The sequence below is a fragment of the Mauremys reevesii genome, linkage group 1, assembly GCF_016161935.1.
Source record: "Mauremys reevesii isolate NIE-2019 linkage group 1, ASM1616193v1, whole genome shotgun sequence".
Lineage (NCBI taxonomy): Eukaryota > Metazoa > Chordata > Testudines > Geoemydidae > Mauremys > Mauremys reevesii.
In genome coordinates, this window is record NC_052623.1 from 355956642 (window position 1) to 355984594 (window position 27953).

The following is a 27953-nucleotide window of genomic DNA, read 5'->3' on the forward strand; positions in this document are numbered from 1 at the left end:
CCCAGGTTGTAGAATTTTATTTTACAGGGAGGTCGTACTGGGCACTAGCGAGTTATAGACAGGCCCCGCTGTGCTTCGCGTCCAGTGCCTTAGACAGAACTATCCGGCTACACTTGTTTTTCCTGCTTGGGTGGTCACCTGCCCTGGTCTGCACATGGTTCTGTCAGAGGAAGGGTCTCTCCCTCCTTCCCTCCCCTAGGAGGTCAATTCCAGAGCAACCATCACTGCCTACCTCACTCTGCCAGCTGGGTCCCTTTGCCACTGTCAATCCACAGAGCTTCCCACGCGTTAGGATTTCAAATGGCTCGTTACAAACCCCTTTGGGAGGGGTTAGAGCAGGGGTCCCCAGAGTGCAAGCACAGTTCTTTGCCTAATGTAGTCGGTACATGGTCATCCTCAGCTTGACTACACCCAGTGCAGACTGCACGGCCTGCCACAGGTCCAGCATGCAATGTGGGCTTGCTTGGCACTCAGACGGAGTGTCTGGAGGCCATGTCCATATTGTCATGATGAAGAGGGCTGCATTCTGCTCCACTCTGCTGCGAGTTGGCTCAGGCTGCCGGCAAGCTGCCAGCGGGACAGTGCACCTGGAAAGACGTCCAGGAGCATCCAAAGAGTGAATCTTGTCTCATTGCCTGTCAAAGTGATTTTGGTCTCCTGCCTAAACCTTCTGAGCTAATGGGGTCTCTGACTGTATGTTGACTTCTACTAATCTGAAGGCTTGAAGCACCACAGCCAGCTGCAAACAAATGCCTTTCAGGATGTCAATGAGAGGGTAAGTCAGGTTCCGGACACTGCAAAGGACGTTCAACAGGAATAGCAGCAGGGGCTGCAGGAGGCTGTTAAACACAGCGACCAAGAAGGGCTTAAGAACGTGATCACCTGCTGTTGTCAGCAGGCCCACCACCAAGACCTGGAGGGAGAAGATGGATTTTGGTTAGTTGCTTGATTTTGCTGAATATATTCACCAACCAGCAGCATGTACTGTATCCGGCTGTGTGTAGTGGAACTGCTGAGTTTATGAAGAATCTGTGCAGGGCAGTCCACTAACAAGGACCATGTTAACAGACCAACCATTGGGGCTGACGGTATCCAGATACAAGCTCAGGCTGGTGGGAATTCTCCAGGCTGAGAAGGGGGAGAGCAGCCAGAAGAGGCCAAGAGATTGAGGGGGTAGAGAGAACAACAGAGAAATCTCCGTTTCTCCCCACCACAGAAAACGGTAGCCTCTGCGTACTAGAAATCAGAAAAATCCAAAGTCAGAACAAAGCTGAAACTTCCCCAGGTATTTATAGAGCATTGGTGACCGCTCTGGGGTAAGAGATGAAAACCAGCTGCCCATTACAAGTCTGGTTTTCAACCCCTCAATCTAAATTCCCCCCAAAAGAAGCTGATCCTCTTGAGACTTTACCTGACACATTTCATCCCAGGGTAGAATCTGACTGCAGTACTGCAAGGGAATCGGGACTTTTATTCTTTGTGCTGAAAACATTTTTCCATCCTTGACTCTGAGAAATTTCCAACCCTTTTCCTAAGCTAGCTTTGGCTCATCCAGCTCCAAAACGGCTGGGCCTCCACCCTCCAGAGCCGCTTTGCTCGCTGAGCAGAGGCACCTTTTGGTATCTGGGGAAGTGATGGATTCATAGAATCATAGAATCTCAGGGTTGGAAGGGACCTCAGGAGGTATCTAGTCCAACCCCCTGCTCAAAGCAGGACCAATCCCCAACTAAATCATCCGATAGCAGGGTTTTGTTTGAGAATTTTTTAACGTTTGTGTTTCAAATGTTTGTGAGATTCTTTCTAATCTGCAAACAGCAACAAAGAGGCCCGTGGCGCCTTATAGACTAACAGATGTATTGGAGCATAAGCTTTCGTGGGTGAATACCCACTTCGTCAGATGCCCGTCTGACAAAGTGGGTATTCACCCACGAAAGCTTCTGTTCCAATACATCTGTTAGTCTATAAAGTGCCACGGGACAATTTGTTCCTGTTTACAGATCCAGACTAACACGGCTCCCCCTCTGATACTTTCTAATCTGCAAGTCTCTGTCTAGACAACCAGGCGGATCAAGATACTAGTCTTCCTTTAACTCCTTTTCTGGAAAGCAGGAAGAGCTTCCACACAGGGCCTGTTTGCTTGTCTTAGACTGAACAGTTCTTTTATGAATCAATTTATTTGGCTCCCAAAACCAACTATGCCGGTAAAATTAGCCAATGCTGGAGGTCCCTGAGCCCTCCAATTCCTAGAACGCACCCTTCTCCCAAAGGGATGAGGAGCTCCAGTAGCGTCTCAGACTCTGAGGACGTTCCTGAGGCTGTGCAGCAAAGGCCATTGGCCTCAAAAGCCAGGGGCTCTACAGGGGTTATCCTCTTTTCTATATAGAAAAGTAAGTTGTGCTCCCTGAAGGCCAACGCATCTCTGGACCCCATTTACCCCACCGCCCCCACTGGGAGTTGGTGACTTCACTGTTTAGGCTAGGGCTTGGTTACAAAGGAACCAGCACTTTTAGAAGGAGAAAGTGGGATACATACACCCCTCATGGAAGATCTACCGCAAGAGGGTCTGCTCAAGGAAAACCTCTCCCCACTGAGATGGTAGAGGCTCCACCAGCCACACGGCTTCACTCACACAGAATCCACCCTCTCCCGCATACCCAAACAGCACAGAAGAGCATGTTTTGATTAGAGTTTGGCAATTACGTAAAAAGAAGCCATGTTGATAAAGCAGAATCAGGACTTTCATTTTTGAGGAGTTTTCCATTTCTCCTCCTCATCCACCCACAAACCTAACGTCACCCCCTGTAGCATCAGTTCTAGTCTCCTAGGAAGGTTCTGGAGAACATCCTGTTTCCTTCAGAGGACTGAAGTTGTGCCCACCTCTACCAATACAGTCCCACATTATGTCTGGGTGGACTATGGTTTTAAATTGAGTTGGGATAGGCCAAAGGCATGTGACCAAAAAGGATGAGGTCATAATGACCTCCTGAGGTCCCTTCCAACCCTGAGATTCTATGAAAGAAGAGCTAGTGTGTTAAATCAGTGTTCTCTTATTTAAGGTTTGGGCTAAAGTAACAGAAATAAGACACAGTTAACTGGGTACCAGGTACAGTAAATAATTGGATATATAAGAAATTCTTTCATCTGGCCTTAGCTAAGATCTGATAGTTGGCAATGACATCACTTGTTTGTTAAACTGTACAGAAAAGTAAACTCTTAAAGGGTTCATTGCAGATACCTGCCTGCCCATGCTGGAGCTAACCCTCATGGGTTTATGCACCCCTGGGCTTAGCCCATTTGTAAGTATCTTGCTCAAATGCCGTTACTGTTTGGATGTAGTAAATTGCTTATTAGTTAGGCATGTTTAGAGACATTTCGGTCTCTAGATTTAACAAAGGAATGTGAGGTTAAATCAGTGTCATGGTAATACCCTGCATTGATGATGAAGGAACACGACCATTACAATCTGATCCTCCTAGGAGCCTTTCTAGGAGCAAGGAGGCCACTGGAGCTCTGGGAAGGGCCCTACTCACCTGGAACACTGACTTGCCGAGAAAGCGGACCAGCTCAATAAGGAAAATGAAGACCACGTTCACCAAGATCCTCAGCAGGCCAAAGAATTCCCTCAGGTTTTGCTGAATCACCTTCTCAGAGCTGCCAAACGGAGAGGAAACAAAGATTCTTACACTGTCAGGAAAGACCAAGTGGCTCTTTGGGAATGAATCACGCTAGCTCTGCCCTGGGTGTTACGGCAACACAGAACTAGTGTAAGAGTAAAATGACCCCCAAGTCCCACCTAGCCACACTAGGGGCCAATGCGGAGCTTGAAGAACCCCCTCCCCCAGCCCACCTTTGCAGCAACAGCTGCCCAAGGGCCCAAAACAAGTCAACGGCAGAAGCTGGAACAGAACCCGGAGTCCTGATTCCCAGTCCCCTCCTCTAGCCACTAGTGAACCCGTGATCCAGTGTTGCTACCATCTGCTGGGAGCTCAATGGCCCACCGACGTGATACAGTGGTCTATGTCGGAGTCCCCATTACAAAAGACACCCAGGAAATGCACTGGCCTCATGTGAGGTTGCCTCAGAGAGAAGCTGGTTACAGATGTGCTGTATAGGGCTAGATATCATTAGGGTTATTGCACCCAGAACCCTAGCAGGGATCTTTCACAGAATCATAGAAATGTCAGGCTGGAAGGGACCTTGAGAGGTCAAGTCCAGCCCCCCGCACTGAGGCAGGACCAGGGCCGGCTCCAGGCACTAGCAAAGAAAGCGGGTGCTTGGGGCGGCCAATGGAAAGGGGCGGCACGTCCGGGTCTTCGGCGGCAATTTGGCGGTGGGTCCCTCACTCCCTCTCGGAGCGAAGGACCCGTCGGCGAATTTCTGCTGAAGAATGAAGCGGTGCGGTAGAGCTGCCGCCGAAGTGCCGCCAATCGCGGCTTTATCTCTCCCCCCACCCCCAGCTTCACCACTTGGGACGGCAAAAAAGCTGGAGCCGGCCCTGGGCACGACCAAGTACACCTAGACCTTCCCCAACAGGTGTTTGTCCAACCTGTTCTTAAAAACCTCCAATGACAGGGGTTCCACAAATGCCCTAGGAACCCTATTCCAGAGCTTAACTCCTCTTAGTGATAGAAAGATTTCCTAATATCGAACCTAAACCTCCCTTGCTGCAGATTAAGCCCAGTACTGCTCGTCCTACCTTCTGTGGACTTGGAGAACAACTGATCAGATCCCCCCTCTGTCGTCCTGTCTCAGGACTAAACATGTCCAGGTTTTTAACCTTTCCTCCCAGGTCAGGTTTTCTAAACCTTTGCTCATATTTGTTGCTCTCCTCTGGACTCTCTCCAACTTGTCCACATCCTTCCTAAAGCGCAGCACCCAGCCCTCGGACCCACAATTCCAGCTGAGGCCTCGCCACTGCCGGGCAGAGCAGGACAGTGACTTCCCGTCTCTTCCATACATTTCCCTACCTTTCCAGGGCAGAGTTGAGGTCAGCGGGAAGGGGCTGGGGAAGGAGACACCCTTGCACTGCTACTGCCTTCACCGTACCAAAGAAGTGCAATTTTCAGGGCCACTAGTCAACGGTCCTTTCATTTTAGAAGGGAAAATAAATAATTTGAGACAGCTGCAGGCAGGGACTTCCCACAGGACAGCGAGTGCCAGTTACCTTTCTGCCAGCTTCATCATGTAGGCTCGCTCATGATCTTTCTTAGGCTGGTAATAATGTCTGTTTCCATAGTCAAAGCAGTACATGCGGCTGAAAGAGCCAAAAGCGACACAGTGAACACCCACAGCATGCGGCTGGCTGCCTTTCACAGTAACAGCAGGAGGACTTCTGCCACTGAGAGAGCTGTCACACGGGCATCCCAGAGGCTCCAGATCCACCACTATCAACAAACCACTCTGGATGGACTGGGGGGAAGCTATATGCAGCAGGCACCACGAAGATGTCCACAGACAATGCTATTGATGGAGGGGAGTGTGCCCTCTAATGGCAAAACAGAGAAGTGCTCTAGCAAGGCTGGGAGGGCGGGGGGAAGTTCCACGGTACTGTCCCTCAGTGACTCAACAAATGTATTCAGTTTGTGAGTAAAGATGTTTCCCACCCCCGCATCCTCCCCGCAACTACCAGCTGTGCAAAGTTCCCTGAAATCAGAGTCAAGCTGGGCTCTTTCCATCCCAAGTGCCCCCCCACCAACGGTTCTACGGGCCGAATCATGTTCTCATCGACATCTGTGCCACTCCATTAGCTGCTTGCACAGGTGTAACTGTCTGGAACCTGGCAAACAATTCTGCTGCTGACACCTGAGAAGGAAAAGACTCCAGCTTGCTCTTCCCTAGCACATTGGTAAAAAATAAAAAGCACCACAAAAATGTGCAAACAGAACTCTGAATACACAAAAGGAGCAGCCCTGTTGTGTAGTATGTTACCACTTTTACAGTCGCTTTTCTGAGGAGAACGACACTTTGAATCTCCTTTGTCTGCACTGGTGAAGGTACAGACTGAAGCAATGATTGCCAATCGGATGAGCCATGGAAGGCCCTGGAGCTCAATGCTTTGCCCAACCCCTTTTTCAGACATTGCTGTGGTCACCTCTCCGGGGTGGATCATGGTAGCTGGTTAACAGAACACAGCAAGAGTTCAGAGCAGGAAATGGGTGGCGGGGGGGGGGGGGGGGCCTTTACCGTTGAAAGTGCTGGTGAAGTTTGAGGGCTGGTCTACACTACAGTTACGTGCGCTTAACCACACTGCTGAGGGCTGTGAAAAACATCACGTCCCCTGCGATGCAATTAAACCGACCTGTGCCCCCCTGTAGACACTGCTAGATTGGCAGAAGAATTCTTCCATCGACATCGCTACTGCCTCTCGGAGAGGTGGATCTACTACAGGGACGGAACAACCCCCTCCAGTCGCTGCAGTCAGTGTAGTAAATGCCTGTGCTGTATCGCTGTCGCATTTCTAGTGTAGACATACTTAGGGCTTGGCTACCCTTGCAAGTTAGAGCGCATTAAATCAACCCCGGGCGCTATAACTCCTGCGGTGTCCACACTGGCACGGCACTTAGAGCACCTGGACTCTGCAGCTGGAGCGCTCCTGGGAATCCACCTCCACGAGAGGCAGAACGCTTGCTGCACCCCGGCTGAAACGCCTGAGTGTCAGATGGACAATGTGTTGCATTAGTGCGCTGTGACTGGCCTCCAGAAACGTCCCATAATCCCCTGAAGTCAAGTGGACACTCTGGTCATTGTTTTGAACTCGGCTGCAGGCATGCATCTATCCCCTTTCAAAGGTCTGTTTGTGATAGCCGGCTGCTTATCGGCGCCGGGAGAAAGCAAACCACTACTGTAGAATGCTGCTGCTGCAGAGGCAGGTAGAGAGGGTGTGTGTGTGTGTGTGTGTGTGTGGCTGATGTCAGGGTTTCCCTCTTCCCCCCGCCACTGTCTGAATTTACAAGACAGCATGCTGACACACTCTCTACCCCCCAAAACACACTGTCTCTCCCCCCACATACACACAACACACTCCCTGTCACATTCCTCCCGCCCATTTGAAAAGCATGCTGCAGCCACTTGCACACGGGGATAGCTACCACAATGCACTGCTCTCTGGGGCGTTGCAAGAGCTGCTAATGTGGCCACGCCACCGCGCTTGCAGTGACAGTGTGAACACACGGCAGCGCTTTCCCTGCTGCTGTCTCTGAGGGCTGGTTTAACTCCCGGCGCTCTACATCTGCAAGTGTAGCCACCGCCTTAGGTAGAAAAAATATGATAACCCACGTTGGGGTTTGGCCGGAACAGCAAGATTAATACCCCTGTTACTGCAAGAAGTGCTCTACAGCTTTAGAAACCAGATGGGACAGGAACAGCCTGGGAATCTGTCTGTGTGCACTTATGAACTCCAGTTGGATTTTACATTTATACCCGTATGGGGGTTGTTTGCTGCATTATACCTCTTGTGTTAAAAGGAGGGGGACTGGGCCTCTGCCCTGAATGGGACAAACTTCACAGACCATCAACAGTTGACTAACCTTGCCCTAGCCGGACAATGGAGACTCCTTGGAAGGAGTATTGACTTGCTAATGACTTATCAGATCCACCCCCTCTAAAACAAAGGGGTGTAAGGAGGTGAACCTATCACAGCTGGGTCCAAGGTCTCACCCTGGGGCTCATGACCAAACTCCTGCTTCTGTGAGTGCTTGAGCAGAGAGAGCCCAGAAGCAGAAGACTAGGCAGCAGGAGAGAGGGCGCAGAAGAATCTGGGATTCCCTGGAAGACACTGACTAAAACCCAGAGGACCCTCTGGAAGGGTGAGGAAACTGAGGCAGGTCCTTGCATGCCGGTGTTTGTTGTTTCTTATAGATCTGTGTATCTCTTGTGCTCTCTCTAACAAAATGAACGTGTGCGTGTGTTTAGCAACTCCGTTGCAGAGTCTGCATGTTACTTGCTTAGGGCGCGCCTACACTAACAAACCGCAGTAATTAAATCAGCGCACACTGCGCTCCTTCTGATGGCGATGTGCGTCCTCACCAGGAGCGCTTGCACCAACTGAAGTGGCACATTGTGGGGCACTGATAGGCAATGTAACCAACACAATGGCCACATGGACACTGCATTGACCTAACTACACTGACCCAAGTGCTACGTCTCTCACAGAGGCGGAGTTATTAGGTCAGTCTAGTGGGCCACTTACATCAGCGTGAGCAAAGTCATAGTGTAGACGCTTACTGAGTTCAGCTGATGTAAGCTGCCTTACTCTGTATTGCAGACCAGGCCTCAGACTGTCACACAGTTCCTCGAAAGGGAAACCACAAACCAGAGGGTCCAAAGCTTTTGTGGAACTCTGGGAGCCAGTACTTGCTACTGGGGAGTTTGGGGAGAGCAGTGCTAGTTTCAGGGCCAAGGAGTCCCACTCAGACCTGGGGGCTGCCCCTGTAGTGCCTGACAAGAGGCTCAAAGTCAGAGAGACGGTACCTAAACTCCATCAAGCCCTTGCAAGCCAAAAGCCTGTAGGACCCTGCTCAGGAGCCTGCTGAGTGTCCCGGATTGGGAGCTCATCTAGGAGTGTGACACCACATATGGTCAGGATGTAAGTTATGCATCATCTGTAAGATGGTGCCTCCAGCAACATTGCACTCCCCTCTCCCTAAGAGGGAATGGGGCTTGGTTTCACTACCTACTCTGACTCACTGACCCACTCTACCTTAATTAGTTTGGGGGATATAAGAAAATTGCATACCAATGGATGTTGCTGCAGTCACCAAAATTCATCCCAGCCTAGAACTTCCTACTAGATGCCCAACTCCTAGTATTTAGGAATCAAAACTGCCCTGAGAAGAGGGGAATGGGAGAACGAGTCCACAGGAAAGGGAAACAATGGGATAGAGGCCTTTTCTAGGAGCAAGAAGAGAAACAAGCATTTCACTTACTGGTCATCTTTATAACTAACATCTGTTACAGTCCTCACTTTAACTCCTTCCTCCACGGGACAATCAAGCTTTTTATACACTGGCTCCGTAGTGAACCCATAGTTAATCCAACCAAGCTGTCAAAGAGAAGATACAAGAGTATACATAAAACATATCAAACTGTTTCACTCTATCCAAAACTCAAGGACTGTTTCTAACACAATTTCTGGAAGAGAAAAGTTCTTTGCATTCCTGCACTTTTGGATGGCTTTTCCCCCCCCTCCTGATAAGCTCTTAGTTTGTCCTTGTTGAAGAACACACTCATGCTGTACATGGTTCTCTGTAGAATTAGACAAAACAGACCTGAAGTCTCCCCTATAAAGGGCAGTGTAGATGCAAGAGCTTGACTTCAGGAGATGGTGGAAAAAGAGTAATACAGATTTCATCAAGCACAAAATCCTCCCCAGTAACTATCTTTCTGGGGAAGCAACCCCTCCTTAAATGTACTGATGGCAAATGATCACCGGAACGAGCTACCAAGGGAAATGGTGGAGTCTCCATCTCGTGAGGTCTTCACACCAAGACTGGATGCCTTTGTGGAAGATAAGCTTTAACCATACAAGTCACTGGGCTCAATACAAGGGAAACGGAATGGCCAAGAGGTCAGAGTAGATGACCATGGCCTTAAACTAAAACCCTTGGCCACTCTGGGCAACATTAGAAGCTCTCCTTGCTCAGGGGTCGGGCTATTATTACCATTCCTAACCACGAATACCATGCTTTCTGTCTAGTATCAGTCATTCATTCAGTTCTTGATTGCTCTGCTGTGACGGTTAATGATGGGGGTTTACATGGGGGCACCCACCTGCCCACTAGGAACAGGACTGAGATCACTAGCTCACTTCAGACCCAAGTGACAGCTGTGAGGATGGCAACTTCCAGGCTGGGTTGGCTGGGAACCAGTCACAACAAGCGAAAGGCTTTGTACCCCAGTCCTCTACAGTGAAGGGTTGTAAGAACCAACCCTCAGCAGCAACACCACCACAGGCCTCAAGGAAGGGCTGGTACCTCACAACCTCTAACTCTGTCAGAGAAAAGAGATGACTAAGGGGGGCGGATAGGAGAGAGATCTGTCAGATGACGAATGGTGTGGAGAAAGTGAACCAGGAAGTGTTATTTACTCCTTCATGTAACGCACGAACCAGAGGTCACTCAATGAAAGTAAAAGGCAGCAGGTTTAAAACAAACCTAAGGAAGTATTTCTTCACACAACACACAGTCAACCTGTGGAACTCATTGCCAGAGGATGCTGTGAAGGGCAAAAATATAACTGGGTTCAAACAGAATTAAGTAAGTTCCCAGAGAATAGGTCCAATAGCTATTAGCCAAGACAGTCAGGGATGCAACCCCATGCTCTGGGAGTCCCTTAATCTCTGACCACCAGATGCTGGGACTGGACTGGACAAATTCCCTGTTCTGTTCATTCCCTCTGAAGCCTCTGGCCCTGGCCACTGTCAGAAGACAAGTTACGGGGCTCGATGGACCATTGGTATGACCCAGTGTGGCCATTCTTATGTCATTTAAGAACTGAGGCCCTATATAGGATGGCATGATGCCAGCTTCACCTTTAGCATAAGAAGGTCCAAAGCTCTGGCTTCATATAGTTGTACCCTCTTATACCAGTAGAGAATGCGGTGCCCAAGGGAGAGTGAAAGAAAAAATGCATGTGCATCAACGCTAGATTTTACCGTCCACGAACAGGCCTGGGTAACGTAGCTACCTACTGTAGGGTTAGCCAGAGTGCCCATCACCATAGCAACCGAGCACTGACCAGCTCTACCGGAGTTGACTTGTACACAAATGAGCTCCAACCAGGATTGAGGTGTCTGGGCAGAGCTGTGCTGGGACAGCTGGCACCGCACAGCACCTGCTCACATGATGCCAACCTAAGCCATGCAGTTCCTTATTTCCAAGAGCACAGCCTTTTTCTGCTCTGGTCTCCTTTAAACCAACTGACCACAATGCTAGATGAACTTTATTATAAAGACAGGCCCAAGCAGCAAAGCTCCCTTGAAGCATGTGCATGCGCATGAGAGGTCACGGGTGGGGCACAGAAGTTTGGGGCCAATGTATTGCTTCATCTCTGGTTTGCAAGGGACTTGGTAAAGTACAAACACAGCCAAGCTATGAGTTGGCCCTGCAGAATGGCGTGGAGGCCTGAATATGGGGCCCACAGACTGCATTGGGGCAGAACTTTGAATATGCTCAGATGTAACTTTTGGGAGTAGAGGGCAAAAGCCCTTGAACACAGATCAGTCGGTGATGTTGCAGCTCGCTATCACCATCACAGGCTGGCCAGGACCTCTAGACAGAGTTGTCTCAGCTGAGCGAGTGCCACAGAGACAAAAAGTATTGGAGTTTTCAGAAGTCAAGTGACTTGGAGAGAAATGTGCTGTTATCCTGAGACACACCCAGCTTTTGGATAAAAGGAGTTTTTAGGCACAGCAGAGAACCAGCAGGGTTTCCAGTCCAACCTCAGACACAAGTAGAAGGTTATCAAGTGGTTAAACCTCTTCCTAAGGAGAATTTTATTAACTAAGCAGACATTTCCGGAAGACAGAGCTCTTCAAAATCCCCTTCACAAATGAAAGCCAAACCTATAATCTCCATTCTGTTAGCACAACACAGGTCCTGGGTTATGAGGAACATCCCAGTTTGGGCTGATCAAGTGCCGAGAGAGTCTGCAGAACAAATGACACAAGGATGAGCAGCCCCTCTATAGAGGCTCCCACATTTTTTTACGGGAGGCACTTTCACGTCGGGGTTAGAGCTGAGCCTGAGTGGGGACAGGACAATTCAAGGGTTGGCTGAAGGCATCTGTCATGGAGTATGGGGGAGTCAGGGCTCTGCACCCCCCACTTCCTGTGATTCACTATGACTCTCTCCCAGCCAGTAAAACAGGAGGTTTATTGACCAGTGCTTCTCCAAGTGGTGGTCCATCGGCTGCCGGTCCGTGGCGAGTTTCTTCATAAGAGCATCGAATAGGATAATAATATGGCACTGGTCCCTGGCACACTGGAAAACAAAAATTGCCGGTCCCCCACACCAGATAGCTTGAGAAGCACTGTATTAGACGACAGGAACACAGTCCAAAACAGTGCGTGTAGGTGCAGACAACAGGACCCTCTCAGTCAGGTCCATCTTGGGGGGGCAGGGAGCTTAGACCCCAGCCCTGGGGCATTCCCCCCGTTTCCCCAGCCAGCTCCAAAGTGAAACTCTCCAGCCCCTCCTCTGGCCTTTGTCTCTTTCCCCGGCCAGGAGGCCACCTGATCTCTTTGTTCTCCAACACCTTCAGTTGGCACCTTTGCAGAGGAGGGGCCCAGGCCATCAGTTGCCAGGAGACAGGGTGTCGGCCATTCTCTGTGCAAACACCACCATACTGGCCCTCTTGGGCTCTGCAACAATCACACACCCTGATCCCCCCACCTAGATACTTAAGAACTGCATAGGGGAAACTGAGGCACCCACACAGTATTCAGAGAAAACATTAAGAACATTCCCAGTTCATCACAGTATCCAAGGGTAGTCACACTCAGAAAAGTATCTGCGACTGAAAGCTCTTGGCATAGCATCTACCCGAACCTGAGCTGAGCTTCTGGGCATTACCGTAAAACAGATAATAAATAAGAACACTATGAAATAATAATCAGCACTTCACTCTTCACTATCACCTGGAAAAAATGCCAGACTGCGAGAGATGTAAAGAGCTCCATCAATTTACATTATGAAAACAAAGATCAAGAAGGAGATGGATCCCAGCCTAGCTGCTTGCTCAGTTACCAGTGAGGATACAAAGAACAGAAGATTTTCAGTGTTCAGGTAAGTGTTTGCAGCTCTAGCTATTGGAGAGAAAATAAAAAATCATCTATTGACTTGTAAACTAAGCACTTGGGCTCCTCAATCCCAGCCTGAGGCCCCCATGGCTTTCACCTCTCCAGATTCTTCTGCAGCTGGGGTCTCACCTACTGAGCATTTGCTGTCATGGCCACTTTTGGCATCATGTGCCAATTCGATCACAGCGGAGTTTACACCAAACACACCCTACTCTGCTTTCTCTCACACTTGTCACTCCAGCAGCCGACTGCTTCCATTATAGGGATTGAAACCCAAGAGCAGAACAGATGCAGCAGATCAAAGGCTAAATAAAAAACAAGAGGTTCCTAGAGAATGCCCCCAGACAGCTTGCGGAGGCCATGAGGCAGCTGCACAGGATGCAGAGCTGAGAGTCTCCAGAGGCTTTTTGGATGAGTTAAGTGTTTACCAACTGGGCTACAACGCCGCCTGAAGCCTCAGAGATGTTTAGCTGCTGTGACAGGAGACCAGTGTGAGAACCATTGAGCTCTACAAAATACAGCTCTCCAGTCCAGCTGGCGCTGAGGGTCCGCGCCCCACACAGGGATCCTGATATCTTACAACATACCATTTCAGAAGCAATTACACTAGCACAGGCCAAGCCTATAGATCACTACCGTTAATTTGTGCACTACATTATGGATGCATGTACGGAGCTAGGCAGTCCTGACTCTGCATGCTGTAGTGGCTAGGCAGGGAGGTTGCCTCAGACACATATATATCGAAATAGGACTCTCAGAGTCCTGTGCGGTACTGAATTGGGAACTGCCACATGAAGCTACAGAAGGCTTTGGGCGGCCTCCACACAAGTGGGTACAGACGGTCCATTACCTCTTTCAGTTCCTCTTCATGCTCCACTTCAGAGCCCTCAGCCCACTTCCTTCCTGCTCCTCCCAGTGGAGGGGGAGAGTTCCTCTTCTCAAGCCCAAAGCTGTTCTTGTTCCCTCTGGCATCTGGGAAGCAGGGCAGCTGGGTCTGGTTTGGAGAGGATTCTAGACAAATATTCCAGCAAAGGAAACAAAGAGGAGCGTTAGAGTCAGATGCTATCGCCAACAAAATCTGGGCTTGAGGGGGGAGGGGCTGGCAGGTTTTTTTTGTTTTTTTCCTCTTTTTCTTTGGAAAAAGAAATGCAGACAAGTCAGTAGCTCCCCCCTAAGCAACAGCTGGCGGAGTCAGGAATCAGATTTCACAGCAGCTGGGAGCTCAGCCAGCCTCCCATTCCACCAGCACCGTGATGATCATCACACATTTCCTTTAGCATCACCACAGTCTATCAGATGCTGTCCGTGGACCCAGACTGCCTGAAACCACATCCCAACTGGCTGGCTGCGTCATGCTGAAGTCACACTATCCACCTGCTGCATACAGCTCACGATGTCGCTAGCTAAATCACACACCTCCGGCAACACAGGCCTCTCTCACCAGAGACAAAGCAGCTCTCCTTAGCTGGGGAGAGCAGGTTTCTCCCTACCCCAGCCCCTTTGCTTTTCCTGCCTTTTTCCAGGCTGCACCTTGCATGTGAACTCCCCACCCCAGTACCCAAATTCATTCAAATCCCTCCTTAGCACTCACTTCTTCTAACAAGACTCACTTTGTGTAGTGTTCCTTACCACAGGAAAGAGGAAGAACGAGGTTGCGATCAGTACAAAGGGGACTCTTCATTGAAGCGGCTGGACACAGACAGTCCCTGTGGTTTTCCCTGACCCTATAACTTCCAGACTGACTGGCACAGTTTGTGCTGCCAAGTGTCACTACACATCTCCTGAAATCCTGGCCTGGACCATTCAGTCATAAAAAGACCTGCTGACTATGCTAGTGGTATCAAAATATCCATCAGTTGCCTAAAGCCTCTCGCAGCTGACTTGTGTGGTCTGCAAGCAGCTTGGGGCACAGAACACATCTTCCTGCATGGAGCATGCTGCAGGCACGTAATGAATCTTTGGAGAATGTCACTGTGTCCTCCAACTGAGAGCAACAATATACCATTTGAATTCAGGTCCTGCCTCCAACGTGCTAGGCACAGTCCAAACCCTGCCCTGAAGCACCTGTGATCTAATAATACTTGGCACTTGTAAAGCTGGGCCAGTATCATCAGCCCCATTTCACAGCTCGGGCAAACGGGGCAGAGAGGTGAAGTGACCTGCCCTAGCTCTCATAGGGAGTTGGCAGCTGAGTCATGAATAGAACCAAGGAGTCCTGGCCGCCAGCCCCATTCACATACAAATTGCAAATGGATACAGTCAGCAGCAACATAGAGCCTTCCCCAGCTCAGTGACCGTGCCTGGCCTGCAGGGCCGGCTTTAGCAAGTGCGGGGCCTGATTCCTGGGGGAGGGGGGGGGGGAGGGGGAGGGGCGCTTGTACTCACCAGGCGGCGCTCCCAGTCTTTGGCAGCACTTCGGATTGCTGGCTGGGAAAGCGGGGCCACGGGGCTGCCGTGCTCCAGCCGGAGCTCCGGCCGGGAGAGCGGGGCCGTGGGGCTGCCACGTTCCAGCCGGAGCTCTGGCCGGGAGAGCGGGGCCGTTGGGCTTGCTGTGCTCCAGCCGGCGCTCCGGCCGGGAGAGCGGGGCCGCCGCGCTCCAGCTGGCGCTCCGGCCGGGAGAGTGGGGCCGCCGCGCTCCAGCCGGGAGAGCGGGGCCATGGGGCTGCCGCGCTCCAGCCGGAGCTCTGGCCGGGAGAGCAGGGCCGCGGGGCTGCCATGCTCCGGCCGGCGCTGTGGCCAGGGAATTGGGGCCGCCAAAGACCCCTGCGGAGCGGACCGCCGCCGGGGTGAGTAAAAAAAATTAAAAAGGCACCTAAGGCGCGGGGCCCGATTCCGGGGAATCGGGCGAATCGGACTAACGCCGGCCCTGCTGGCCTGGGCCAAGTTACCTTCAGTTTGTGTGCTCTTGGCAAGGGGCTGCATCCGCCTCGGACATCTGATCTCAGACGGAGCCTCTGAGCTGTCACACTGCTCTCTTTTTTCAGCTGGTGCTACGGCCAGCTTGGCCAATGGCGGTGGATCTCCTGTTGGAAAGTAAACAGGTCAGGCTCTCTTTTTGTGAACGAGGCAATGAAGAGGCATTCAGGGCACAGCCAGAAGACTGAATGGATAAGAAAGGAGTCAGTGGACACAATTTAGTAGAAGCTCTACCAAGGATCATCTAGTCCACCCCGTAGGTGCCGACTTCCCATCTGCCCCGTGCGTGCTCAATTCTCCCCGTCCCACCCCTGGCCCTGCCTGCCCCTGCACCACCCTCGCCCCGCCCCAATCCCACCCTCTTCCCCCAAGTCCCCACCCTTGCCCCACCTCTTTACCACCTCCTCCCCTGAGCGTGCTACGTCCCCAATTCCCCCTCATCCCCCTGAGAGCCCTAAGTGCTGCCAAACAGCTGTTAGGTGGCAGGAGGGAAGCGCTGGGAGAGGGAGGAGCAGGGACACGGTGTGCTCAGGGGAGGATGCGGCAAGGAGGGGTGGGTGCCAGGGGAGCTTGGCTGCCAGTGGGTGTGGAGCACCCGCTAATTTTTCCCTGTGGGTGCTCCAGCCCTGCGGCACCCACGGGAGTTGGCGCCTATGGTCCACTCTGTACCAAGCCAGGACACACTCCCCAGATAGGGGATCGTATCAGACTTTAAACCAATCATCTTTTACTATTAGGTGGTTACCTACTAGTCAGACAATATTAGACCAGGGCTTTGGAGCAGAGCCGGGAGCTGGAGCGCGGACCAGGAGGTTTTATGCCCGGAGCTGGGGCGGAGCAATTCAAAAATGTGATTGCTCCAAATCCGTGTATTAGACTGCAGCTGTTCACTCCTCACTCTAATGCCAGGTACCACCGTAAGCCATTCCTCTCCCTCTCTAGGAGTCGTTCAACTTTCAGATACTTTTAGAAGTGTGTTTCCACCCCTGGGGCATTGGCTGGGCTAGTTGGACACGTCTAGTTCTCACAGCTTTTCCTCACATATCAAACCCCATCAGCAATTTCTCTATACTCTGAGCTGCCTCTAACTGATCTTTGCATCTCTCTGGGACTGACGTGATGCTCACAGGGGCAGAGACAGGACAGCTGTACCTTTCTCCAGTGCGTTCTGGCAAAGGGCATTGACAACATTCATGAATTAAGCCACTCACCTTCCCCCACCCGCACCCCTCTACTGTGCCAATTCATTCATTGATGAATCTCCCTTTCCAATCATCTCACCCAGAAAAAGTCCCCTGCCCACATACACAACATGACCTGGTTCTCTATTTCAAATCTGGCTTCCGCTCTCTGATGCAATTGGCCTGAGAAAGGGTCAGCGCTCAGTCATTTGGAAACTGAGAAGTAGCTAGGATACCAACTGGCTAATTCACTAGCTGCCATTCTGCACCAATCCCAACTTCTATATGATTTTTACACTCAGGCACGGTGGTCGTTGCTAGCTTGTCTGTCCATGGACAATTCCTGAGTCCACTGGATTTTCAGACAAAGTGGAAGTGCTCTTTCCCTCCACGGCTTTCTTCAGGCCTTCCAAATGCTGAGTATATTTCAGAGCAGGATAGCTGCTTGTGGAAGAACATGCTTACTCAGCTCTAAACGCACTCCTCTTGCTCCACCGCGGTTTCCAATGACAGAAGTGGAGCAACTGGAGTTTAGAAGTTTGGTTAATCCCTAATTTTAACAAGTTTCTGCAACAGGATCTGGCAAACTGAGAGATCCTATACAGAAAAGCAGAGCTGGAATATTTTTTTACCCAGAATAAAGAATGCAAAGCATGGTGAAGGACTTCAGGCAGAATCATCCCTTCGATTGTCAGGGGCCTGGGTGGGTATCTGTGTTTTTGTCTTGTTTCCTTGATGTTTTTATTTACCTTGAGCATGTTCTGTTGAGCTGGGCTGGTAAACAAAGGCTCTCTGATTCTTCACGGAACCTTGATGAGATTTAGCATCTTTGGGGTCTTGATCTAAGAGAAATTAAGGAAAACAGGTACAAGAAGTAAACCGTCTACTGAGCCAAGCCACAGGCCACTCAGATGCCCCAAAAATGGCCACAGTAAAGAGTCCTGAATAGAACAGGATCACTTTTTTCCAAACCAAGAAGTTATTCCAGTCCTGGGCTCCCCACGCACACAGCAGTTCTGACGTCCCTCATTCCTGGCCCACAGCCCTTCGGCTCTTACATCCCCCCACTGCTCTACCAATGCATCCCACTACTCCTGAGCTAGAACATCCTCTACTGCCGAGAATCTGCTCAGACCAAGCAAACCTGCCACGCAGGTTGAACTGTGCTAATCTTGGGGAGGTTTGGGAAGGCAGACTATGCACAAGGCTGAGAAGAGCACAGCCATATAACAGTGCATTGAAGCTAGCGGGGGGTTATATTTGTGTCTGACGCGGGTGCCAATTACTCAAATGTGCACTGGGGCCAGCCCATCAGATTGGTGGGGAGCTGGTAAAATTCACTGATATAAGATTTGTATTTTTTTAAAGCAGTGGGGCTTGGGGGAAGGAGAGAGTGGAGCTGCCGCAAGCTCAGCCCTACAGGCCAGGGTTGACAGGGCTACCATACTTGTCTCTGCTGCACCCTCTGTGGGCAAGCAAGGGGCAGGACTGATGACCTACACTGGAGCTGCAGGTGTAACTTCTAGCTCTGGCAGACAGACCTGCGCCAGCTGTGATGGACTAGCATGCTACAAATAGAAATACTGCTGCAGCAATGTGAAGGGCTAGCAGCCTGAATACGTACACAGGGCTTCAGATGGGAGTGTACTCCAGGCAGCTAGCCCCAGCTCCAGGGTAGATTAAGAATTCCATCCAGTTCTTCAGTTTCCCCTGTCAGGAAGATGCTGGACTGGAAGACGATTCCAAGTGACTACAGAACATGAGATCTGTTCTCCAGGCCAGTCAGAATACAACCCAATAATGACAAACCTGCCCTCACCTCTATCAGATAAAGGGATCTGTTACAGTCTCAAAAAGAACCTGAGAGGCACCCTACGACCTCATCTTCAGGAGAGTTCTGGGGACATTACCTATCAAAGTTCCCTTAAAGTCCTCAAACGGAGGGTTCTTCTGGTCCACTCTCCTACTTTCCACCTTTTTCCTTGGTGCCTGAAGATGGCTCTCCCATTCAGCAGAGGCTCTGGACACTTGTGAGTGAGTGAAAGCAATATTCATCCATGAACTGTAGAGATTAAAGGTCGAATTAGGAAAATAAAGGGCCACATACATGCAGATGAGGTTTCCCTCCCGTAGGGTTAAAAGCCAAGGCTAAGTTATCTGTGATGATATCTACTCTCAGTCAGGAAACTTGTGATCTAGTTGTGCAGATTAAGAAGATATTTGAACCGGAGGGGGAAAAAAAAATCAGCTGTCTGGATTTTGTGGCTGTGTAACAAATTCTAAGATGGTTGGCCACGTACTGGTAATTTGGAACACTAACATCTGATGTTCCTTCAAAGGAAGCTCTCTGTGTTTGGTGCTGCAATGCTTCCATCTGATCCACACACGAAGGAATTTTTGCGTACAGCAGGGATACAGACTGAATGCTATTTTGCCATGCAACACCTCATAAACCTTATGGTGAAGTCCTTACACCATCTCCAGCTGATCCCCACTCAGCCCCTTGACAAATGCGGAGTTTATCGCTCAGTTCCCACAGCTCCCCAGATGACAGCTGTTGTGCTAACTAGGCCTACAAATTTACCCAAACTGTGAGTTAAACTGTAAAAAGTGAATGAACGTTTATAGTGTGGGTAACAAAATGGAGGAACTAGAACTACTGGTGCAGGAAGTGAAGCCAGATGTTACAGGGGAGTCAGAAAGATGGTGGAATAGTAGTCATGGCTGGAGTACAGGTAATGAAGGCTTTGTGCTGTTCAGGAAAGACAGAAATAAAGATAAAGGTGGTAGAGCAGCACTATATGTTAATGATGAGGTTGACTGTAAAGAAATTAGAAGTGATGGAATGGATAAGACACAGTCCATTTGGGTCAAAATCACTTTGGGAAAGAAAACTACCAATGGCTACTCTAGGATAGTGCTTGGGGTGTCTAAAGACCCCAGGATCCAATCTGGATATGGACTGACACCTTGTTAATATTTTAATGAAATAAATACAATCGTAAATTGTGTGATTATGGCAGACTTTAACGTCCAAGATATAGATTGGAAGACAAGAGCTACTAGTAATAGTAGGGCCCAGATTTCCTGGATGTGAAAGCTGGCAGATGTCTTCATCAAACAGTCATCGAACCAACAAGAGTTGATGCCATTTTAGGTTTGGCACTGGTGAGTAGTGAGGACCTCACAGAAGAACTGGTTGCAGGGGACAACGTTGGTTCAAGTGACCATGAGCTAATTCAGTTTAAACTGAATGAAAGGATAAACCAAAACAAATCTGCAAGTAGGGTCCCTGATTTCAAAAGGGCAAACTTTAAAATATTAAGGGAATTAGCTAGGGAAATGGATTGGACTAAAGAACTCAAAGATCTGAATGTGGAGGAGGCTTGGAATTACTCTAAGTCAAAGTTGCAGAAACTTTGCCTGCATCCCAAGAAAGGGGAAAAAATTCATAGGGAAGTGTTGCAGACCAAGCATCTCAAAGAGGTGATAAAGAGAAAGCAGAAACCTACAAGGAATGGAAGATGGGAAGGATCAGCAAGGAAATCTACCCTTTGGAGGTCAGAAAGTGTAAGGATAAAGTGAGAACTGCTAAAAGCTAAGTAGAGTTGGACCTTGCAAAGGAAATTATGTTTGCCTAAGTTAGGTTGGCATACAGCTGATGCAGTAATTAAAGGAAAGAAGAAGTAGGATCGCCAAGCACTGAGGATGGGGTGGAGATTAAATACTTTGCCTCAGTTTTTAAGGAGGCTAATGAAGAGTTTAGGCACAGTGGCAGGGTAGTTAATGGGAACAAGGATATGGAAGTAGAAATTACCACATCCAAGGTGGAAGACAAACTCAAACATCTTAATGGGACTAAATCGGGGAGCCTGGATAATCTCCATCCAAGAATATTAAAGGAACTAGCACACGAAATTGGGAGCCCAATAGCAAGGATTTTTAATGAATCTGTAAACTCATGGGTCATACCCTATGACTGGTGAATTGCTAACATAGTACTGTACCTATTTTGAAAAAAAGTGATCCAGGAAATTACAGGCCTGTTAGTTTGACCTCAACTGTATGCAAGGTCTTGGAACAAATTTTGAAAGAGAAAGTAGTTAAGGACATAAAGGTAAACGGTAATTGGGATAGAATATAACATGTGTTTACAAAAGGTAGATCATGCCAGACCAACACGATCTCCTTCTTTGAGAAAAAAAACCTGATTTTTTTTACAAAGTAAATGCAGTAGATCTAATCTATCTGGATTTCTGTAAGGCATTTGATAGAGTTCCACATGGGAAATTATTAGTTAAATTGCAGAAGATGGGGATCAATATGAAAATTGGAAGGTGGATAAGGAACTGCTTAAAGGGGAGACTACAATGGGTCATACCGAAAGGTGAACTGTCAGGCTGGACAAAATTTACTAGTGGAGATCCTCAGGGATCGGTCTTGGGACTAATCTTATTTAACATTTTTATTACTGACCTTAGCACAAAACGTGGGATTGTGCTAATAAAATTTGCAGATGACATAAAATTGGGAGGAGAACCAATATGGAGAAGGACCAGCATATCATACAAGAAGGTCTGGATGACCTTGAAAACTGGAGTAATAGAAATGGGATAAAATGTAATAGTGCAAAGTCAGGCACTTAGGGACTAACAAGAAGAATTTTTTCTATAAACTGGGAATTTATCAGTTGCAAGTGACAAAGAAAGAGAAGACCTGGGTGTGTTGGTTGATCACAGAATGACTATGAACCGTCAACATGATTGCGGCCATGAAAAAGGGTAATGTAATCCTAAAATGCATCAGGCGAGGTATATCCAGTAGAGACAAGTATAACGATACTAACACTTAAAATACACTGGTGAGACGTCATCTGGAATACTGTGTGCAGTTCTGGTCTCCCACATCTAAGAAGGATGAATTCAAACTGGAACAAGTGCAGAGAAGGGCTACTAGGATGATCTGAGGAATGGAAAACCTACCTTGTGACAGGAGACTCAAAGAGCTTGGCTTGTTTAGCCTAACTAAAAGAAGGCTGAGGGGAGATATGATTGCTCTCTATAAATATGTCAGAGAGATAGATACCAGGGAGGGAGAGGAGTTATTTCAGTTAAGTGCCAATGTGGACACAGAAACGAATGGATATAAATTGGCCATCAGCAAGTTTAGGCTTGAAATTAGACAAAGGTTTCTAATCATCAGAGGAGTGAAGTTCTGGAACAACCTCCCAAGGGAGGGGGAAAGGAGGAGGACACGGCCCTAACTGGCTTCAAGACTGAGCTTGATAAGTTTATAAAGGGGATGGTACAAAGAGATTGTCTACATGCAATTGTAGGTAATCTGCAACTGCTAGTAGCAAATATCCCCAATGGCCGGTGATGGAGCACTAGATGGGGAGGGTTCTGAGTTACTAGAGACTTCTTTCCCAGGGTCTTGTCCACATGCTCAGGGTAAACTGACCACCATATTTGAGGTTGGGAAGGATTTTCCCCTCAGGTCAGATTGGCAGAGACTCTGGGGTTTTTTAGCTTTCCTCTGCAGCATGGGACACAGGTCACTGTCAGGTTTAAACTGGTGTAAATGGTGGATTCTCTGTAACATTAAGTCTTTAAATCATGACTTGAGAACTTCAGTAACTCAGCCAGAGGTTATGAGTCTGTTACAGAGGTGGGTGGGGTTCTGTGGCCTGCGATGTGCAGGAGCTCAGACTAGATGATCATGATGGTCACTTCTGACCTTAAAGTCCAACACACCAGGCCAGAGAGAAGGAGCCAGATGCCATCGCCATCTCTACTGGCTAAATCTAAATACCACCTGCGATGTCAGACTTTGTCACACACCCCACCCAGGCGTGTGTTCTTTTCCTTCCCCACCTTATTTCTTCTCCTTCCTATCCCTCCCTCTCCTTTTTACTTTTATTTAATAAGAGTCTGGCTTAGCTGGCCAAGACTGCGTATTCTGCAATTCTGCTGTAAGCCTGGGAGCAAAAAAGGCAGCTACATGCAATGCCTTAAACAGCCTGAAGCTGAGACAAGTCTGCCAGGTCTCTGAGGGTATCTCCACACAGCAACTAGACACCTGCAGCTTGCCCGTGCCAGCTGACTTGGGCTTGCAGAGCTCTGGCTGCGGGCCTGTTTCACTGCTGTGCAGACCACTTAGCTTGGGCTGCAACGCAGATGTAGGATCCTGAGAGATGGGAGGGTCCCAGAGCTCAGGCTCCAGCCGGAGCCTGTAAATCTACACAGCAGTGAAACAGCCCACAGCCTAAGCCCCATGAGCTGGAGTCAGCCAGCCACAAAGTCTTCTGTGCTGTGTAAGCATACTCTGGATGACTGCCCAGACAGTGTGCTGGGTTTCTCCAGCAGTGACACTGCAAGTGAGAGTCAATACCAGAGCCAGAAACTGCATTTTCTATCTTTGCTGCTCTTTTCTCTCCCCCTTTTGTGTTTATTCCTCTTGTCTTGTCTTCTAGGAACCAGGATTGGACTTGAGCAGCAGCAGCAGCAATGACAGAGTAAAGTCCTCATGTTGCTCTGGATATTTCAGGAACTGCACTGCTCTGGAGTGAATGTGTCCAACCCTCCTTGGCCAGAGGGATGGGGAACAGTCACGGTAACGTGTCATGATGGTAAGAGCAAATACAGTCGAGCGAGAAGGAAACCCACAGAGAAGAAAATCTCCCAGTCTAGGGCGGTGCTAGCTGGGGCTGGACCTACCCATCCTGCTGTGGAACTCCTGCTCCATTCCCTTGATGGCTCTGCTGCTTCTTACGTCCCTCCTCTTCCTGACTGCACAAGGACTTGGTAGCACCAGCCTTGGGAAAGATGCAAGACATTAGCAGTCTCATATTGGTAGCCAAAATGTTTGCATCACAAGGTGAAGACACCAATATAAAATTGCTCTTTAAAACAAGGCATGCTCTCCTTCCCTTGAGCTACAATACAGCACCCAAGGAACTGGCTAGGGTTACAGATGGGGAAAGAACATTCATCTTGGGCCATACGGGGAGCGCAGGTGTTTACTACATTGAGACAAAGTTCCACATCACACAGTTTAGACTCCCCTCCCACCCTCACCTAACCCAACCTTAGGCATGGGCTCCTCCTGCACATCACCCATCTCCTGGGACCAATGATCTCTAGTACACATTTCCTAGGGTTTGGTGGTCTGTCCAGTTTTAAGGGCCCCGGGTGATGGAGCTTCCACTCCATCCTTGATGAGACTAGAATCCACAAGCTAATCCACCTCACTGCTCCAAAAGCCCTTCCTGTAGAAAGGACTGGACTAGTGGCCTTAGGTGACTGTGGACTGAGTTCTGCTTCTAGATCACTCTAATGCTTGAGTAAAGGACTCCCTTCACTCTGCATCAGGTCCCCAACCTGTAAAACGTGGAGGACAGTCCATACCTAGCTCTCTGGTATGCTGAGAGGTTTAGCATCAGTGAAGTGTTTTGGAAAGCTTGAATTTACCATGGCCAAATTATCTCCCCTGATCTTCCCTTCCAAATGCTCTCCATTCCCTGAAGTTTCTGTAAGAACGGTTGGCACGATCCCCACCCTCACCTTCATTCAGGCCCGTAACCTGGGAGTTTCCTTTCATCCCTCTCTCTTCTTTCCCCACATATGCAAGTCATATCCAAATCTTGCCACTTCTTCCTCCACAACCTCTCTATCTCTGCAGCGAAGAGCTCATGTCCAGGCCTTTATTTCTCATATCAACCTCTACAACTCCTCCTCTTCTCTGGCCTCCCTGCCGCCTACTTCACCTTCTCCAGTCCATAGAAAGCTCACTGTGCATTATCCCCTTGCTTCTTTAGAGTCACTGATTGCTTAGGATTCCCCATAATTCATGAATGAAGGACTTCATCCCTGAGCACCAATTAAAGTCAAGTGCTGCAGCTAAAATCTTACCAAGAGTTCCGACATTGCTAGCCCTCCATATGGCTCCTCCTCGCAACTGGAAGAAGAACGAGAACTGTCCCAAGGACTGCTCAGTGCATCTATGTCCTGAAATACAGAAGGAGGTGTCCAAGTCAGAGCCCACTCCACTTTCAGGCAGTTACATTTTGATTTTCTAACATCTTTGTGTCGTTTCAACAGGATATGGTGGTGTTCTTCAGCTGATGTCCTAAAGTGCTGCACAGCGCTGCGGCCAGTAAACAGGTGGTGCTGCGTTCCATCACGGAGGTAACTGCATTTCAACGTGGGGAAGTCATGAAGCAATTGCTATTTTTATGGTCCATAAAATGCTTTGAAATCCTCCTGCATGAAAATTGCCATACCACATATCAAAGATGTAAGACCACAGCGAAGGCTGACCAATAAGATATTAACCCTGCAATGTTCAGGAAGATTTTAATCATTGCAAGTATGCTTTGCAAGGGTGGTAAGTACATTATATATTCCATACACCCACCAGAACTGGTCTTTAGCTAACAAATAAACTAGTTAATTGGCTTAAATATAAATTATACACGAAAGTAAAAGGTATAGAGTTGAAATGTGAAAACCTGACTGATATGAATACAAGTCTGTGTTGTTTTAAGCTTTCAAGTCTGGATTACCTAGCTAGAAGGCCAGATATGGATTGCTAACTGCATTTCATTTTTGCACTGTACATGGTGAAAGATGCTGTCATTATGTACAATGTGGAAGAGAAATCACCACGATAATTAACGAAAACTGGAAGGAAAGTTTGTGGTTGGAGTCAGAAAAGCAGCTATATTTAAAAGTTTCATTTCTTACTCAAGCAAGCTTCTCCTGTGTATCTCTGAGTCATATGGTAGCTGCTCAATTTGCTAACACAAACTGCTCTCCCAACTACAACTATGCAGTGATGGCCGAGAGAGGGGGATTCTGATCTGCCTCATGCATCCCACACAAAGCTGGAAGGCTGAGAGCCTGTTTGGGAAGGCCCATCATTGTGGTACCTATTGCAAAATCTTCATTACTAGTGAGGAGGTCAGAGGCACATGCACATGTCTAGATTTGTTGAGTTGCTGCTCTGATGACCAGGAGATTGCTGAGCGATGTTCGGTTGCTGAATTGATGGCATTTGTCTTGAATTCTCACTTCACAGAGTGGACCCTGTGAAGGCTACTGTCTTTATTACTAGTGAGGAAGTCAGAGGCACATGCGCATGTCTAGACTGGTTCTTGGGTTTGACCTTCCACGGTCATCTTGGTCAACTCTGAACGGAATCCAAACTAACCATGGTAGATGTGGACATCTAATGCACAAATGGAAAATCAAGGACTCTCTGGTATGCGAGTGTGGTTCACCACGACAGACCATCAAACATATCACTACCTACTGCCCAATTTATAAATATGAAGGAGGCATTACTGCAATAAATTCTGCTACTCCTGATGTAGCCATTTGGCTCCATCAACTTCAGGTGAAACTGTAGTTGCTGCTCTATGCCAGCCATGTGAAAGAAGGAGGTGGTCTAGATTTTCAGATCCCAGTGCTGACAGAAAAAACATCAGCAACTGATTTACAATCAAAGCAAATGGGATCTGGAGTCATTGACTGAACAATAACTTATCACTTGATCTTGCCTGATACTAAGATGTTTCAATGAGAATGGAGAGTGCTCAGCACCTTGCAGGATCCAGCCTTTAAGTTATCAAAGTACCTGATGTGATGTGAGCCAGTCAGAGGAATCATCCCAGTCCTCTGAAGGGAAAAACCATAAGGTAAAGAAGTTTGCAGTCCACTGCAGACTGCTGATTACTGTGCTTGCATGCCCACTCTTTTTTATTACCAACTTGAATGAACAGAAACAGGCACAAGAAGGAGGAAAGTTATACATGTGAACATGTTTTAGGGTGCCTCAAGTTACCAACCGACAAGGTGTTAAGTGGCAAGAACCTGCCACCCCCCCAGACATTGATGCCTTGCAGAGAATGCAGCCAAGTCCGACGTTTGCTTGCCTGAAGTTGGCAGTTATTGGAAAGTTTCACTAAACAGTAGCCTATTCTCGTCTAAGAATTCAGCAGGAGGCCTGCAGGTCAGTTTATAGGGAGCAATCAGATATGTAGACATCAGATTAATCATCCTGTAAGTATATAAGAAAAGGGAGAAATCTAATGCTGTTTCTATTATACTTTCCTTCTCTCTTTTACTGGAAAGAGTGACAAGCTTGAGGGAGAAAAGAAACAAAGCTGATCGAAGGCCAGACGACAGGATTCACACGGAAAGGTCCATAAGCACCTGAGGGATGTCACTACCAAGGACGGAGAGAGATCGTTTAAGGTGCCCAAGGGGGTATAACTAGGGGATGGAATTAAGAAAAGGAAACCAGGCTGAATAGAAGGAGAAAATGCATGAAAGCAAAATCTTTTAGTCTGTGGAGGGAAAGTGGTAGAAACCCCATCACCTGGGGTTGTTACAATTAGACTGGACAAACGCTAGAAAACAAAATGTGCCACAGGAAACAACCCCCCAAATGCCACGCTGCTCCTGCGAGGGTTATTCCTGGGGGTACATACCATGTGGCAGGCCTGGCCTCCGCCTCCTCCCAGGAAGTCTCTGGTAGCTGCCTAGAAGTGCAGAAGGGCATGGAGCTGGGGTTGTAGCTGGGCAGCTGAAGTGGGCAGAGGGTAATACCCAGGGGCGTAAGGGGCCTAGCACTGGAGGGAGGACTTACAGCAAGGAGATGGTGGAGGGGGGGTGAAGCTGAGGCTAAGAGGCGAGGGGTCCCGAGAGGGCAAAAGCAGGTACTGGGCAGGCCTAGGAAGTGGAAGGGGCCTGGAGCGATCTAAGCTGGGGTGCGGGGGTCTGGAGTGGGGGAGGAGCTGGAGCTGCCCAGGGCAGTGGGAGTGAAGAGATTGGGGTGGTCTGGCGCTAGGGGGTGTGTGGGACTGGAGTTGTGGGGCTGGAACTGTCTGGTGCTGAGGAGCAGAGCTATCTATGGGGTGGGGCTTTCTGGCGCTAAGGGGCACTGTGGCCTATGGAGGGGGTCTGGGTGCGGGAGGGAGTGGAGCTGGGGGGCAGAGGTGTGGGCCTGCCTAAGGGGGCGGGGCCGTGTCGTGACAGGCTGGGGGCAGGACTGTCTGT

General features: G+C 49.0%; 2 protein-coding genes and 1 long non-coding RNA gene across 3 annotated transcripts in view; 2 read left to right on the forward strand and 1 right to left on the reverse strand.

The window, feature by feature from the left end:
• On the reverse strand, positions 1-27946 carry LOC120395531. Its single transcript, XM_039519998.1, has 11 exons — positions 27386-27946; positions 24804-24899; positions 23610-23707; positions 18804-18955; positions 17643-17735; positions 15685-15819; positions 13647-13807; positions 8925-9040; positions 5165-5254; positions 3531-3651; positions 1-913 (listed from the first exon to the last, which is right to left on the reverse strand). The coding sequence occupies exons 1-11, from the start codon at positions 27386-27388 to the stop codon at positions 662-664; spliced, it is 1317 nt and encodes a 438-aa protein (XP_039375932.1). The 5' UTR covers positions 27389-27946; the 3' UTR covers positions 1-661.
• LOC120395533 lies at positions 3017-6059 on the forward strand. The gene is made up of 4 exons (XR_005592681.1): positions 3017-3103; positions 3477-3764; positions 4868-4987; positions 5237-6059. It is a non-coding gene; the product is annotated as an uncharacterized LOC120395533 (long non-coding RNA).
• The window catches only part of IRF5 (interferon regulatory factor 5), a 48723-nt gene continuing 47901 nt past the window's right edge, over positions 27132-27953 (forward strand). The window contains exon 1 of the mRNA XM_039519994.1: positions 27132-27149. The gene's annotated coding sequence lies outside the window, so the exon portion shown is untranslated. The remainder of the gene's footprint in view (positions 27150-27953) is intronic.